Below are 17,401 nucleotides of genomic sequence, written 5' to 3'. Positions count from 1 at the left end.
CCCCATCCCTGAGCCCCTCCCGCTCGCTAACTCCCACCCAGACCCTGCACCCCAACCCCCTCCCCATCCCTGAGCCCCTCCCGCTCCCTAACTCCCACCCAGACCCTGCACCCCAACCCCCTCCCCATCCCTGAGCCCCTCCCGCTCGCTAACTCCCACCCAGACCCTGTACCCCAACCCCCTCCCCATCCCTGAGCCCCTCCCGCTCGCTAACTCCCACCCAGACCCTGCACCCCAACCCCCTCCCCATCCCTGAGCCCCTCCCGCTCCCTAACTCCCACCCAGACCCTGTACCCCAACCCCCTCCCCATCCCTGAGCCCCTCCCGCTCCCTAACTCCCACCCAGACCCTGCACCCCAAGCCCCTCCCCATCCCTGAGCCCCTCCCGCTCGCTAACTCCCACCCAGACCCTGCACCCCAACCCCCTCCCCATCCCTGAGCCCCTCCCGCTCGCTAACTCCCACCCAGACCCTGCACCCCAAGCCCCTCCCCATCCCTGAGCCCCTCCCGCTCGCTAACTCCCACCCAGACCCTGCACCCCAAACCCCTCCCCATCCCTGAGCCCCTCCCGCTCCCTAACTCCCACCCAGACCCTGCACCCCAAGCCCCTCCCCATCCCTGAGCCCCTCCCGCTCCCTAACTCCCACCCAGACCCTGCACCCCAAGCCCCTCCCCATCCCTGAGCCCCTCCCGCTCGCTAACTCCCACCCAGACCCTGCACCCCAACCCCCTCCCCATCCCTGAGCCCCTCCCGCTCCCTAACTCCCACCCAGACCCTGCACCCCAAGCCCCTCCCCATCCCTGAGCCCCTCCCGCTCGCTAACTCCCACCCAGACCCTGCACCCCAAACCCCTCCCCATCCCTGAGCCCCTCCCGCTCGCTAACTCCCACCCAGACCCTGCACCCCAACCCCCTCCCCATCCCTGAGCCCCTCCCGCTCGCTAACTCCCACCCAGACCCTGCACCCCAACCCCCTCCCCATCCCTGAGCCCCTCCCGCTCGCTAACTCCCACCCAGACCCTGCACCCCAAGCCCCTCCCCATCCCTGAGCCCCTCCCGCTCCCTAACTCCCACCCAGACCCTGCACCCCAACCCCCTCCCCATCCCTGAGCCCCTCCCGCTCGCTAACTCCCACCCAGACCCTGCACCCCAACCCCCTCCCCATCCCTGAGCCCCTCCCACTCGCTAACTCCCACCCAGACCCTGCACCCCAACCCCCTCCCCATCCCTGAGCCCCTCCCACTCGCTAACTCCCACCCAGACCCTGCACCCCAAACCCCTCCCCATCCCTGAGCCCCTCCCGCTCCCTAACTCCCACCCAACCCCCTCCCCAGCCCTGAGCCCCTCCCACTCGCTAACTCCCACCCAGACCCTGCACCCCCACCCAACCCCCTCCCCATCCCTGAGCCCCTCCCGCTCCCTAACTCCCACCCAGACCCTACACCCCAAGCCCCTCCCCATCCCTGAGCCCCTCCCGCTCGCTAACTCCCACCCAGACCCTGCACCCCAACCCCCTCCCCATCCCTGAGCCCCTCCCGCTCCCTAACTCCCACCCAGACCCAGCACCCCAAGCCCCTCCCCATCCCTGAGCCCCTCCCGCTCGCTAACTCCCACCCAGACCCTGCACCCCAAGCCCCTCCCCATCCCTGAGCCCCTCCCGCTCGCTAACTCCCACCCAGACCCTGCACCCCAACCCCCTCCCCATCCCTGAGCCCCTCCCGCTCGCTAACTCCCACCCAGACCCTGCACCCCAAGCCCCTCCCCATCCCTGAGCCCCTCCCGCTCCCTAACTCCCACCCAGACCCTGCACCCCAAGCCCCTCCCCATCCCTGAGCCCCTCCCGCTCCCTAACTCCCACCCAGACCCTGCACCCCAAGCCCCTCCCCATCCCTGAGCCCCTCCCGCTCGCTAACTCCCACCCAGACCCTGCACCCCAAGCCCCTCCCCATCCCTGAGCCCCTCCCGCTCCCTAACTCCCACCCAGACCCTGCACCCCAAGCCCCTCCCCATCCCTGAGCCCCTCCCGCTCCCTAACTCCCACCCAGACCCTGCACCCCAAGCCCCTCCCCATCCCTGAGCCCCTCCCGCTCGCTAACTCCCACCCAGACCCTGCACCCCAACCCCCTCCCCATCCCTGAGCCCCTCCCGCTCCCTAACTCCCACCCAACCCCCTCCTCAGCCCTGAGCCCCTCCCACTCGCTAACTCCCACCCAGACCCTGCACCCCAACCCCCTCCCCATCCCTGAGCCCCTCCCACTCGCTAACTCCCACCCAGACCCTGCACCCCCACCCAACCCCCTCCCCAGCCCTGAGCCCCTCCCACTCGCTAACTCCCACCCAGACCCTGCACCCCAACCCCCTCCCCATCCCTGAGCCCCCCCCCCCACCCTAACTCCCACCTAGACTCCACCTCCCACCCCACACTCCTTCCCCGAGCCCCCTCTCATACTCCAAACGCCTCAGCCCCACCCTAGAGCCCGCACTCCCATTGGAGTTCTCACCCCCCCCAACTCACCCTTCCTCAACCAGCAGCCCCCTCCCACGCTCTGAACCCCCCATGTTTGGCCCCACCTCAGCGCCTAGGGGGCCCCACAAAATCTCCTAGCCCTGAGCCCCCGAAGCGTTAATCCGGCCCTGGCTCTGCCTGCGTGAGGAGGACACGAGAAGGTTTTCTGATCGCAGGAGACTGAGGGGAGACTGAGGACTTGTCCTGGCTGGAGCGCCCTTAAGCTCTCTGGCTTCTCTCACCTCAAGCGCCTGCTCTAGTGACCCTTCGGTTTTGAAATAACCAAGGAAAGAGCAAACAACGGGGGGGGGGGGGAGCCAAGGCACCGAGAGGATAAACACCACGAGGGACCGTTCTACGACTACGCCCCTCGGCCCTAAGATCATCTCCTAAAACTACAGGCCCAACGGAAAGCCCCGGCCAGTCTGCAGGGGGTAAGAGCCCTGTGTGTGTCCCACACCCCTCAGTGGGGATGCTCAGGAGCTGCAGCGTGACAGTAGGTGGCGCAGCCGGCTGCGAAGGACACTTCTGTGGTGCTCCTTGGGCGTCCTAGTGAAGCAGGAAACCAGCAGCAGGCGCTTAGCAATAAAATCCAGCTCAGAGGAGACTGCATGGGCAATACCTGGCGAGGGGAAACAGGGCGGCTCTGTTCGAATGACTTGATCTTGGGGGGGAATTCAAAAAAACCAGGATTTGTGAATTGGCCTCTGGTTTCCTGGATGACGTCAAGCGAGGAACATAATCGCTCTGCCTCAGTTTACCTCCCTGTGGTGTGGGGAGAATGATACCGACCTGCCTGTGTACAGCATTGTTCCAGCCACTGGCCCCGATTGAGACGGGCCCCCCCAGCCTAGGTGTGTCCCTCCCGTCGCTTGGCTGAGATGACACATCGCGACCCTGCTCAATGAAGATCCCAGCTCCGTTTTCACAGAACCTGCCCGTGGGCCTGCTCAGTTTCCTGTCATTGCCCCCTTCTGCCTCCCTGCGCTGTCCCTGCAGTTTGAGCTCATGCTCCCGTCCCCTCCCAAGAAAACAACCCTCGTGTTCTGCGGCCAAGGCAGAATGGCTGCAGCGCTGCACATCAGAGCTGGTCCCGGCGGAGAGCTCGGCCCTTCTGCTTTGGTGGCAATAAAGCAAACAGCCGGATCTTATACGAGCGATTTTATAGCTTCTTCCCTCTCTGCTCGATGGGGCAACACCCTCTTTACGAGGGGAAAGCAGCGGTCTGGCTGCTCCGGCTTTCGGTCGCTGCCGCAGAGCAAATGCCACCACCTGGGGTCTATGAGCAGGGTGTGAACGAGGGATGAGAAATCCTGTTTTGTTGGTTAACCAGTAACATCTATTGTTAACCTGTTAAAGGGGGCTGGGTGGGAGTCAGGACTTTGCCCCCCCCCCCACCATAGGCAGGGATGGACCAGTCCCTTCCTGTGTCAGGCTGGGACACCCTGCAGGTAGGGGCTGCTCTGGCATCCCAGTGGGGGGCCCCTGTCCGCAGTGGGCCCCCCAAAGTGCAGGAGCAGTCCCTTGCCTATAGCAGGCAGGGAACGGCTCCTATCTCCACTGGTTAACCTTGACCGGGAAGCCTCCCCCATTAAGGATGAGGTTTACGGGTTCACCAGTTGAACATGAACATCCCTAGTTTGAACCTGGGCCCTCCAACACAGAATGATCTCATGGTGGAGGGCTAGCTTGACCCCTTGCAGCCCCCCATGGAAGGGGAAGCAGAGAGCTGTGCTGCCTCAGGAGCAGCAGCAACGCCAAATGGCCCCTCATCATCATCATCATCAAATGGGGAAACTGAGGCACAACTCCCCGTGGGGCCCACAGTAAATCAGTGACAGAGTGGCGACGAGAAGCCACTGCTTTGCTCCCTGCCTCGGTCTCTCGCTGGGCCCCGGGGATGAGGAAGGCAGAGGGCGGGCTCCTCCCTCAGCCGATGCTAGTTTACAACCTTGTTTTCTTGCCTACGTCGGCTTGGATGTTGGACCCTGGCCGCATCTTCCTGCCCAGGTGGCGTGCATGCTGGGAAATGCCCCCGCCCGGTCGAGGCCCCCATCGGCCTGAGACGCTGCAGAGGCTCCCAACACGGCGAGGACAAGGTGGCGGGCCGAGGGAAAATCAGTTTCATTTCCCAGCAGCGTCCATCGCTCGAGTCCTGGGCGCAGGGCGCGAATTGCGTCTCTGCCAGCGCTCCCGCCGCAGCACAGTGATTTGTGTGACGGCCGCGCCCCGTCCCGGCTAACCCCGGCCAGTCCTCCAGTCGCAGCTTGTTACACCATCCTGTAACCTTGTGTGTACAGGGGGAGCGTGAGCGTCTCACCACAGCTCTGCCGGCAAGGGCGGCGGGTGTCAGAGGCAGGGGGAGGCATTGCCTTCGCAAACTGGGCGGGGCCTCGCCCACACTCCGCCCCCTGCGTCGGCACAGCTCCCTTTGGCCACACTGAGGCTGGGGCCGCCTGCCGCTCACTCTCCCTGCGCTCCGGAGCTTGGGGGGGCTGGAGACCTGTCCCTGCAGTGGGGGGTGGCTTGCAGGGGAGGCAGCTAGGGGGCGGGGCTCAGGTGGAAGAGGCGGGACTGGGAGGGTTGCCGTCTCCAGCTCTAGGTTCATCCACCGCCTATGTCTGCCACCGTACATCCTGCATGACAGTAGCACCCGCACCAAGCCCTGCTGGTCCCATCTGGGCTGCATGCCGCTCTGCCACGGGCGGTGAGATACGGGCTGTGGTACCCGGGCACCAGCAACAGCCCTGGCGCTGGCAAAGTTCAGCAAACTCCCGCCCTGAGCAGCTGAGCCTGTCTCCCTCTTCTACCCTGAGCCTGAGGCCGGTGGGGGGGAAGGGCTCGGGGTTGGGGCGCTGGGTATTCCAGGCACCTCCACAGTGTCTGCAAACTTCCCGCCCCTGCGCTCTGAGCCGTGGCCAAGTAATTGTGAAACTCCCAGCATTGCTATCCTAGGCACCGTCCTGTTCTCTAGCAGCTGCTCCTGTGCCCTCAACCCATCAGCCAGCATCCGGAGCATGCCCCTGCGCTTATCCAACCCGCCGGCAGTTCTGCTGTGGCCTGTCGGGTACCCAGTCCGTGCCCTCCTGTCCTCCACAAGATACATCCGGCCAGGGAAATCAGCTTACGCTTCGTCTACGCAGGCTGCGCTGGTGTAGTCGCACGGTTTTCATTCCCCAAATCCACACTGCTGGGTGGCTTCTCTTCACCTGCTTTGGAGGCGCTGTATAGCGACCCAGCTTGCGTCAGTAAGGGTGTGCCAACGGGCACAAACCTGCACAAGTTTGGGTGTGAACAGCCCACCGCAGGCTGAGAACCAAGCGGTGCAGCGGGGGCTTTCAGATCAGGCGCTTTTTAAGGCTGGAACTTAAGAAAGAAAGAAAGAAAGAAAGAAAGAAAGAAAGAAAGAAAGAAAGAAAGAAAATTTCTTTTTGTTGTCTTGCAAAGTCCAGGCGGGCGTCTCTACGTGCCCCTGCTGGCGATGAGGCTGGCACTGTGCCCACCCATGGAGAGGGCAGCTGTGGGGGAGGTGGGACATTGAAACACCATCCAACCCAAGCCAGAAGGAATGGCTCTGGAAACGCGAAGTGGCTTTCAAAGGTATTGGCAGGATTGAGACTGACTCTATTTCTCGGCCTTTCCCCGCTTGGGCAGCTGCACAAAGCTACCGGCCCAGACACAGGTCCACCGCGGCTCGCCCTGCCTGCACACCAATGTCTCCCTGCACGGGGGTGGCCGGAGGCGCGCTGAGGGACGCCGCGCCAGGCTGGCCGGCTGCTCCGACAAGGGGGTGGAGCCGGCGCGGGGGACGGAAACCGGTTTGCCTGCTCCTGGGCCCCTCTCTTGCTGTGGCACTAGGTAATGCAGCTGCCTGGGTCTCCTTGGCAACATCTTACCGGGGATTAGCGGGGTCAGGTTGGCTATTGTGCGAGTGGCGGCGGGGACGGAGCCTTTGGGCGCTGTGTGACGAGGGCTGCGCCATCTTTGTGTGCCCCGGAGTTTGGGGGCGGGGGCTCTCCCAAGCAGGTGCACAGAATCACAGCACCCTGGTGGGCATATCAGGGGGCCCCAGAGGCCTGGCCAGATTGCCCCCTACTTCCTGGGGCTCTCTCCTGAAAGATGGGGCTTCCACCAGCACCCTCTGGGCAGAAGAGCCTAGTGGCTAAAGCTGCCCACTCCTGGGACGTGTTTCCTGAGGCTTTGCCTTTCTGCCTCTCATCCCAGAAATGAGATGTCTGCACTCAATTGGATCCATTACGCACACTCACATGTGCATGCACACACACGTGCAGTCACGTGTGCACATGTGCATGTGCACACATACGCACATGCGTGCACACATACATGCACATACACACCTGCACATGCACAAAGGTAAAGGCGTGCTGAGCCAGGCCTTTTCTCTGGGCCGATCTCACCTTGAAGGCCCTGGGCCTGCAGCCTGGCAGCCCTAAGCGACCTGCCTCCCAGAGGTGGGCTATACAGGTGGGCTATGCAGCAAGATGTTTATATGCACCCCGGCAGCAAGCATGCGCAGCTAGCCAGCCAGCGGGCAAGAGAGCAGGCGTGAAGAAGAGGCAGAACGGGTCGAGGGTTAGGGAGCCAGCTCTGGCAGGAGATGACCCTGGCTCACTGTTAGCCTTGGGCAGGGGGGGTGAGGCTCAGATCTTGAAAGGTAAGGCCTATGCATTTCCGTGGTCCTGCTTTGAGGGTCTTGGCCTCAGTTTCCCCATCTGTAAAATGAGGCTGCTTGTATGATGGGACGGTGACAAGTAAGCAGGGCACTCCATGGCGTGTGCGTGAACTCAGGGCTGACACAGATTAACGCTACCAGGGCCTGCCCCACAAATTCCAGTCGCGGTGGCATCTGGCTGGGGAGTTGTCCGGACTCTGCTAGGCCCCGGCCCGGCCTCCCCAAGCCGCGCTAGAGGCAATACACTGTTTACTGGCTATTACTTAAACATTAATCTTGTTTAAGCACCACTTAGGCACTGGCGGCTGAGCCGGCACCGTGCTGCCCGGCTGTTGGGCTCTTGAAACAAACGCGCCTCCCTTCGTTCCCTCGCTTTCCCGGGGGCTTTATTGCCCCAAATAAAAAGTGACTGGGTAATGGTTAACTTTAACTGCCCGGCCCCTGCAGGGGCTGCATGGGTTGGCGCCAGCTGGGAGGCTGCTGGATTTATAAGCCTCTGCAAAGACAATGGGCTAAATGCTTCGTTTTCCGTGCAAAGCTTCTGCTGCTGCGGATGCTCCCCGGGGCGTCCTGCCAGCCCAGCACCCCGTTGGGGCAGGCGCGGAACAGACGGCCACACGCTTGCGTCGCCCTGCCCCCATCGCCCAGTGGTGGCTAACCCGGGTCTGACACTGATGGAATGAAAGGGTCCTGAGCCACAACACTGGGTGTTCCTTTTCAAGCCCGCTGTGCTGCACACGTGTGTGCACATGCATGCACACACACGCGTACACATACATGCACATACACACGTGTGCATACATATGCACACCTGCACATATATATACGTGCACACACATGCATGCACATACACACATGCGTGCACACACACACACACACACACATATACATGAATACACGTTTGTGCACATGCATGCACACACACACGTACACATACATACGTGTGCATACACCTGCACATATATATGTGTGTGCACACACACATGCATGCACATACACACATGCGTGCACACATACAAATACATGCACATACGCGTGCACCTGCACAAAGGTAAAGGCATTCTGAGCCAGGCCTTTGCTCGGGGCCGGTTTCACCATGAAGGCCCTGGTCCTGCCAGCCTTAAGCGGAGAGCCTCCCTGAGGTGGGCGATACAGAAGCAGTCACAATCTTGTGTTAGGCGAGTGGGTGGCGGGGCGGAGTCTCCCATGCACGTGTGCGCACCCCTGGTGGATTAGTCTGGCATTAGCTTCCTGCCGCAATTCCTGTCCACGTGGCACCGTGGCACCGATGCTCATTGTCTCAGTGTGTTATTAAATCACCCAACGGCCCTCGTTGTTTAGCCAGGGGACAACCTCAGCTGTAGAACCTCTCGCCAGCTGTAGAACCTGGGCTATGACTTTTCCCTCGTCAATGGAGAACTTTACAGCCTGGGCCAGGGAACCATCAAGCGGCGCAGCCTTGAGGAGAGGGGCCCTTTGAAAACGCCGTTGCCCTAAAAGGCCTCGTTGCAGCTGGCACGGCTAACGGGCCAGCACCCGCAGCCCCTACATGTGGCAGGGCGGGCAACGTTCTGTGCCCTGCTGCCTTCTGAAGGAGCCTGTGTTCCGCCCGTTGTTCCCAGGCGGGGGGCGGGAATGCGCGAAGACGTTTAACTTCGCTAGTGCAGCCGCTGGCCTCCACTTGCACGCTGCTCCTCTTGCTAGATACGCGAGGCCTTCGGAAGAGAGGACTCAGATTCCGACAGGGCAGATTCCCAGGCCAGGACCTTGCCTCCGGAGGGGCCTCCCAGGTTTCTCCCTTCTCCACTTTGCAGAAGAGCTCTGGTTCTTCCAGCCCAGCGAAAGCAGAGACGGGCGCGCCGCTGGCCCCGTGCAGCCAGGTAACCGCAAGCGGGGCTGAAGTCTGGGAGCCCCCAGGATTCCTCTCGCCCACCAGGAGAACTCCGCGCTGGAGAAGCAGCCTTGAAACCTCCCAGGTGCAGAGCAACAGACTGTTCCTCTCCAGCCCGTCAGCCCCGCGCCTTCGCCCCCCAGCAGCGCATGTCTTGGCCGATCCGCCCGCATTGTGCATCTATCGCTGTCCGTGTAGCTAAGCCGCTGTCACCACGGCCCTAGGCACCGTGTAAATCGGTGCCAGCACAGAGAGGGCAGCAGCAGGGTTTTCGAGAGCGCCCAATGATTTGGCTGACCCAGAAACCTTCCCACGTGGTCCAGGTTCTCAGCAGACCCAACAGACACCCAGCCTCTGAATGCCGGGCGCCCTCTGCAGAGGCAGGAGACCGCTTGTGTTACATGCAGCCGGGCTTTCAGCCGGGTTCGAAGTTGACGAGCGCCGCCGTTCCGGGCTCCGTGGAAGGCCCACACCGCCTTGGTCAGAACACGACCCGGAAACCACAGCGGGAAGGGGGCTGGGTCGTAAAAGCCGTTCACCCCCGCTCATTCATTCGGCTGGCTGGGGGGGAGAGGGCAGCGGGAACCTCAGCACCGTGCCCCAGAGCTAGAAGAACCGTCCAGGGCCCTGTGCGTGCAGCTCGGTTCTCCCCACTGGCCGCTCAGCGAAGCCAAACGCAGTCGCCAGCAGGAGGGAGCAAGCCGGCCTGGGCTTTGAACTGGTCTGTGTTTCTCCTGCTGCTCAGAAACGCCGCCTTACGACTCCCGATAGAACTCGGCTTTGCCGCCTGGCACGGATACTCAGCCAAGGGACCAGCGTCCTCGGATGGGGCCGAGGGGGTTCAGTGTGCAAAGAGCAGCTCTCCTCCCATAGGCTGACAGCGCTCGGAGACAGGGAGAGCAAACAGTGGGCACCGGGCAATGTTTCTGGGGCCCCATCGCTCTCGGAGCTGAGCATGTCAGAAACAGGAATGGATTGTGCCTCCTAATGCCACCGTGAGAGGGCCTGGTCCCATTGTACCCGATGGGGAAACTGAGGCACAGAGCAATTAACACACACCTTTTAAAAATCACTGTTTCCCAGCGTCTCTATCTGTGTACCCGAGGTCCCCACCCCCCACCACTCCCACTATCTTCAAATTGTGTGGTGGGTACCAGAGCTCTCCGAAAATCAGGCCCCGGGGCCGCCAGCTGGGCACCCAAAACCAAGACCCTCCCCCGAACTTCACTGGCTCCCGTTGGAAAGATTTGGTTTCAATGTCTTGCTCACGGTCACGCTGGACGGCTTCACCAGAGCTAGTCACACGTCCCAGTCTGGGAGCTTCACCTTAGAGCATCCTTCCTCTCCGCCGGCGTTCTTCCGGCCACACTTCCTCTGCCGTCAGTACGGGCTGGCCCCTGTGATTCAATACCAACAGACCCACGGGCTGTGCTGCACACAACTGTCTACAAGCAGCAACCACAACCAGAGCATTTCTGTTGTCTCGGCCTGGACCCTGTGCCCACGGCGTGGAGCACCACGCCTGTGGGAAACTGACGAGGCCCGAGATGCCCTCAGTGTGTTTCAGCTGGACAAAGCCACGTCAAAGAACCAGCAGGAGAAGGAAGGCGGCGCTCACAGGGGCATGGTTTAGAAAGATCTGTTTATTTCATTGCTTTTGGTAAAAAAAACAACAATAAAAATAACAACAATGTACAAATGGAGTTTAACATCCAGGACACCCATTCCGCCATACACCCAGCAACTCATGCCGGAGTGCACTTTTTTTCCTGCGCAAGGGAGGGGTTTTATGCCCTCTGCCCTCCTCCCTCTCAAAATCCCCCAATAAAGAGAGCTACTTGGGAGACTGCGCCTGCAAAGTCACCTAGGGGAGTCCAGGAGCCCAGGAGATCTGTATGCCTTGGAGGGCAATGTTGGCCAGGTGACAGGTTTTTTACGGTGCGTCTACACTGCACTGGTAGCTTGAAATAAGCGACGCCGTTGGCACTATGCAAATGGCGTCGCTTCTTTCGAGTGTCTTTCGAAATGGCTTATTTCGTCGTTTGGCACTTGTCTGCAAAGCGCCACATTTCGAAATAACCCGCTAGTCCGAAACGTCCCTTAATCCTCGTGGAACAAGGTTGACAGGGACGTCGGAATCACGAGCACGTGATTTCGAAAACTATTTCGAAATAACGGGCGTGCTGTCAAGAGGCGGGATGCGCCATTGCGGGATACCGGAAGTACCCCAAACAAGCGCCTCAGTGTAGCTGTACCCACCGGGACTGGCAGCATCACAGTGCATATGCTCGTTTGGGGGCACAAGGGGGCCCAAGTCTGGGGGGAGAATAAAATGCTAATTAACCCTTTAGCTGCCTTTCTGTGCTGCTCGTTCTCTCAGACCCTAACAACGCCCATAGTGACACAAACGAAAAGGGCGATCGAGGATCGAGGACGATCTGCTGTCAAGGGCTGGGGGGAATTTGTTCCCTCGCTTTCTCCTACACAATGCTGCAGGCAGTTGTGCGCGATGGAGGGGGAAAGCCGTTCCCTCTGCTCTAAAGCATCAGCCACAAGCATGGATTCTCTCTGTGCTTCCTCCCCGGCTATTTGTCACCACGGTGAGTGGAACAGCCCACCCCGAGCCCCTGCAGAGCCACACAGCTATGACAAGTCTTAAACCTGCCATCTCTGGATAGCAGGGACCTGTCCACAGGGAGACGTGGGCTAGCGCGTGTGAACGGCGTTGTCAGGCAGGTCGCGAGAAGCAGGAGATGGGTGCTAGGATGGCGTTCGGAGGATGGGGGGACAGAAGAATGAACATTCTGCCCTGCAGGGTAATTGTATTACAAAATAGCAGGCGAATTAATATTTTTAAAAAAGAACAAACAAAAATATCCAGGAAATAAACCTTCCACCACAAGTTTCCAGGTCCCGATTTGATGTGGGTTCATATGATACAGTAAACAATCGCTTCTAATCCATATACAAAAATCTGTACAGCGTCCCCTACTATTTACAGAAATCGCTCCACTGTCGTACGTGCTCAGAGGCATAAATGACAATGTAAAAGGACATTTAACCCTCCCCCCCAATTTTGTTCTGAAGGAAGCTTGAGAAATCCAGTGAGTAGGTCCTATATCCTATATCCTTTAGAATAGGCCAGGTCTCCACTAGATCTGGAAGGTCGGCTTAAGATATGCAACTGCAGCTACGCAGAATATGTACCTTATGCCGAGCTTGGCCCCGACCCCAACTCAGGAGGCCAATGGGAGCACACACTCCTGTTGGCTTCCCTTACTCCTCGTGACTGCGAGGAGTACAGATGCTGGCCGGAGCTGCTCTCAGTGTTCGATTTACAGGTCTGGTCTAGACCCGCTAAATCAAATGCCAGAACATCGATCTAGGGCACGGCGAATGAAAACATGCCCATAGAAATAGTCCCCAATGCCTCCCCTAACTTTCTGATAGTCCATTCATCCTGGCGCCCCATATGTTGGTCTGGGCATATTACATTTCTTTTGGGAATTATACATAGACACACCAGTTGTCTGTGAGAGCCAAAGACCTTCTAGAGGGATGCTGCACTTAGCAAGGAGGCACTGACCAAAAACCATTCTGCAGTATAAGGATTCCTCAGACACTGTCAAGCACCATCCCGTCCCTCTTGCGATCAGGCCAAGCTGAAGAGCAGAACGTTGTTTTGATGAAAAAAAAAAAAGGCTCTTTGACCAACGTTTTACAAATAATAACTATTTTCTATTTTCTTTCCCAAAAATAAATAAAATCCAGATTTTTTTCCCAGTGAAATAGTTCAAATAAAAAATACTCAAGTTTTCCATTTAAAACGTCTGCAGTTCTGAGAGAACACCAGTGATTTTTTAAAAACTCATTTTTAAGGGTTGTTTTTTTTTTAACCAACAATTTTACAGAAAACCGCTTTTCAAAAGCACACACTTTTTTGGCCCCAAAAAGGCCGGTCGAGAAATGTCAAAAACATTGACGTTTGCCACCAAACAAATCAAACGGTCGCTTTTGGACCACCAACTCGTAATGCCCATTCGTTTTCCACTGTCCGCATGGCTTTGCGTTGGCATGAGAGATTTAAAAAACGAGGAAGAGGGTGAGATCGGTTCTTCTTTGGCTCTAAGCCTCAACGTCCCAGGCCTAAAGTATTTCACATTTTCATCTGCCTGTCATCTCTTTTGCATGGAAATTTTCCTTTGATTCTGTTGAAATTTAGCATTTGTAAAAAAAACAACAACAAAAGCACATTGGACACCATGCAACATCCAATGTTACACCTGCTCCAGCCAAGCCCTTCATAGGTAAAGACTTCTGTCTCCAGCATAGCACGGCTGAGGTGAGGCTATATCGGGGAGCTACCACCAGCCTTCACAGTGGGCTCCATATGCCCACAAATCTACAGACGGAAGCTGGCATTGCCTTGAGGGTTGTCCACGCGGCTAGATGATGGAATGTGTGCGCACTTAGTACAACCAGTGTCGTGTCTCTGGTTTGCTAATGTTGCCTTCTCCACCTGCCCTGTTCTAAGGAACGGTTGTGACCCGGCTGCTCATCGCTGGGATCCTGCGTGGCAGATATTTTGGGGTGTGTGCATGTGGGTGGGGAAGCTACATGAGCAACAGGATTGGTGGGAGAGGCCTTGCATTTGCAATATATCACAGTGCTATGGCAGCTGAATCCAAGCCAACCTTGGGTTGGGTTTGACATGCTCCAACATGGCTGGTCTGGGTTTCCACCCAGCCCTCACTCCCAGGAGCCAGGAGATGCGACTGGTTTAACATGTGTTGTTGTCTTACAATGACATGCTTTCCACTTGAGATCATGCCAAAGGACAGAGACTGTGCGGGTCGGCCTGTGCATGCTGTACTAATGGCCCGACTGTTCTCAACAGCCAAACCTTTCTGAGGGTGCAGAGAACTTCCCCATCCTGCAGTCCCACAGCGGGGTCCACACCGCAGACCCGTCTCTACAAACGGATCCTTGGGGGCATCGCGGACAAGGCCCGGATTCAGAAAGAGGCACTGCCAATGGCACATCCTGCCCGTAAAACGGCAGGCCCGGCACTGGCTCTGGTGTGACACGCTGCTTGCGGGCGTGGCGCAGGGTGGAGCTCAGTTCTGGGGTTTAAATGCTTCCTGCGAAGCTTCGCTTGAAAGCGAGTCATCAACTCAAAGGGAACAAGCCACGGACACGGCGAACCGCAGCGTCATGGAGTGGACGCCCAGAAGGCCTAAAGCATCGAATCCGACTTCATGTCTATTGCGGGCCACCAAACGCCCTCTTGTGAATGCGGGCACCAGAGAGTTAGGACCTCATTGCCATGTTCCTGTGCATACCAGAATCTGAAGCTGCCACACACACACGCACAGACACACACACACACAAACACACACACATACGCGTGCGTACACATCTATTTGACAAGGTACACAATCCAATAATACATCCATTACTGCAATAAACATATGGCACATATCAATTCCCCAGGGATCCTTGGGTTATAACAAGGGCCTTTTAGTCACGACGTGCCGCCCCTCTTGGCGGTGCGTCCCGGAGCCTCCAAATCCCCTAGGAGGGGAGGGTGCAGTGTTCAGGGTGCACGCCCTTGGGTTCCCTTCCTGGTTTCTTTTGGCTCCAGTTCTGCTGAGGGCCCTGGCCGGGCATGACCTTTGTCAGGGTCAAACCAGAGGGAAGGTGGAGCAGGCGGGCGTGGAACTTGCTGGAGAACCCATTTGGCAAGGCCAGCTGGCGGGTCTGAAGAGCAGGATCGAGTCAGCGCCCGTGAGCCCAGGGACTGCAGCGCAACAAGCCAAGACACGAGCTGCGTCCCTGTTCCCAGATCCCGAGCCAAGCTCTGCAGACAGCTCCACTCCCGGCTCCGCCCACTCGGCCGGAGGTCGCTGACGTTTCATCCCGGTGAGTCACTGCAGCTGGGTCACTGACGTGGCCTAACCTGTGTCCCCCTGGCCTGGCCAGACAAGCTGCTCAGCCCAAACACTGAGCCGGCACGGGGCTTTGTGGGCCGCTTGCCAGGAATCTCACAAGCCCTGCCCTCCGCTCTCCCTGGGATCTCCCTGGATGACTAGGCTACGTGGGGAATGAAGCGCCCAAGCTCCGTGGTTTTGCCTTGTGGCTGATCTATCCCACGTCACTGTCTGTGCGTCGCTGACGTTTGTTCTCCAGGAGAACAAGGCCCTGCGGGACACGCGAGGCCAATTGCAGCCCTGGTTTGTTTCTTATCTCCTACGTGGCTGCCGTGGCAATGGGCACAGCCTCGTCTTGTTCTGCCTACTTTTCGCCGTCCGTGCGCTCCCGGGGTCTCCCCCGGATGTGGCGCATCGAGGCGTGCTCGGAAGACACGTGAAGGCCCCTTGGAGAGCGCGGGGCCATGAACCTGTGAGGTAGGTGACGGGGGGACAGTTCGCACAGCGGGATTTAGCCGAGTTTGTTTTCAAAGCGGCTTTCCTGAACGTGGGAAAATGCACCAGCGGCACCAGGACAAAAGGGCTTGTAATGACCAGTCCTTTGTGTTTGAGGCCTGAGGCAGGGCCCACTCAATGCATCCTGGGAAATCAAAGGCACAATGCATTCTGGGAAACCAGCGAGTCCATTTGCTTGGTCTGGGGACTGGCCACTTCCCACTTCTAAAAGCCAACCTGGTTCTTAGGAAGAGAGAAGCCAAAACCATCCTCCGAGCAGAAAGGCGAAGGGCCCAAGGGTGGACGTGGCTGGCCAAAGAACATCGCGATTCAGCTCTCAAAGCTGCCTCTGCAGGATACAGCACGTGGCCTCAGCAGCGCGCGAACGACTTTGTCGTCGGCTTTGGATCTGTTCCAGCCGTGGCAGCACTTTGTGGGGATCGGCGTTCCTGCCGCAGCCACGGGGGCCACGCCCACAGAGGGGCCTTTCCGAACAAGCCTGAGCTCTCCCTGCTCGGCTCGCATGGCCTATCCTGCGGGCCTCCCTGCCAGTGGCAACTTGGTCACGGAATAGCTCGGTCCGAGGCGTCACTGCAAAGAATCGATAGACGCTCTCCCAGCAGCGGGCGAGCCGTGGGCCCCCCGTCTGACGTATTTCGGCTCATCCCAGCTGCAGGAGGAAAGGGAAGGAAAAGCTCCAGAGGTCGAGACAAAAGGGAAAATTGCTTCAGCGTGAAAAATAAATAGGGAAGGGACCCTAGACTGGGAAGGGAGCGGTCTAGGGTCCAAGGACCATCTCCTGGTCCAGGAGCGGGGTCCTGGCCGGGGACAGATCGCACTTTAATCAGCCTTTGCCGAAGAGTAGCCGGCTGGCAGGGCACCAGGCGGGCGCCAGCGGAGCCTGCCGGCTGCCGTTTGATCGCAGCCCGGTGCGGTTCCTATGTACAAGACGAGTCGCCCATCCCAGGGGAAGGAGTCCATCTGCTCCTGGAGGGGAGACGAGGGCGGGGCAGGGCTCCGCTGCTAGTTCTGGTGTCTCTTCATGTGCAGGGCCAGGTGGTCGGAGCGGGAGAAGCAGCGCCCGCAGGCCAGGCACTTGAAGGGCTTGGCGCCCGTGTGCTTGCGGTAGTGCCGGGTGAGCTCGTCCGAGCGGGCAAAGCGCCAGTCGCAGCCTTCCCAGGTGCACTTGTACGGCTTCTCCCCTGCGGGGGCAACGGCCAGAGGTTACAGCCTGCACCCGAGCAGGGTCCGTACTTATCTGTCTAGGGCTCCGCCTCCATCCTTCCCCTCCGGCTCCCCATCCCCCCACTGCCCTGTCTACCCATCCCCCACTGCCCCGTCTACCCACCCCCCGCTGCCCCGTCTACCCATCCTTCCCTCTCTATCTACCCATCCCCCACTGCCCTGTCTACCAATCCCCCCCACTGCCCTGTCTACCCACCCCCACTGCCCTGTCTACCCATCCTTCCCCCTCTATCTACCCATCCCCCACTGCCCTGTCTACCCATCCTTCCCCCTCTATCTACCCATCCCCCACTGCCTTGTCTACCCATCCCCCCCAGTGCCCTGTCTACCCATCCCCGACTGCCCTGTCTACCCATCCCCTACTGCCCTGTCTACCCACCCCCCACTGCCCTGTCTACCCATCCTTCCCCCTCTATCTACCCATCCCCCACTGCCCTGTCTACCCATCCTTCCCCCTCTATCTACCCATCCCCCACTGCCCTGTCTACCAATCCCCCCACTGCCCCGTCTACCCATCCCCCACTGCCCTGTCTACCAATCCCCCCACTGCCCCGTCTACCCATCCCCCCACTGCCCTATCTACCCTCCTTCCCCCTCTATCTACCCATCCCCCCACTGCCCTATCTAACCATCCTTCCCAC

At 59.1% G+C, this 17,401-nt stretch overlaps 1 protein-coding gene across 3 annotated transcripts in view; it reads right to left on the bottom strand.

The window, feature by feature from the left end:
- Window positions 1-10,715: 10,715 nt before the first annotated feature.
- The window catches only part of LOC102454448 (Krueppel-like factor 5), a 43,527-nt gene continuing 36,841 nt past the window's right edge, over window positions 10,716-17,401 (bottom strand). For all 3 annotated transcript variants that reach the window (XM_075896665.2, XM_075896664.2, XM_075896666.2), the window contains one exon: window positions 10,716-16,717. In XM_075896665.2, coding sequence (XP_075752780.2) covers window positions 16,539-16,717 — 179 coding nt within the window. In that variant the 3' untranslated portion in view covers window positions 10,716-16,538. The remainder of the gene's footprint in view (window positions 16,718-17,401) is intronic.

The sequence above is a fragment of the Pelodiscus sinensis genome, chromosome 13 (assembly GCF_052426305.1).
Source record: "Pelodiscus sinensis isolate ZL-2025 chromosome 13, ASM5242630v1, whole genome shotgun sequence".
Classification (NCBI taxonomy): Eukaryota; Metazoa; Chordata; order Testudines; family Trionychidae; genus Pelodiscus; species Pelodiscus sinensis.
This window is presented reverse-complemented; position numbering and strand designations above follow the sequence as displayed.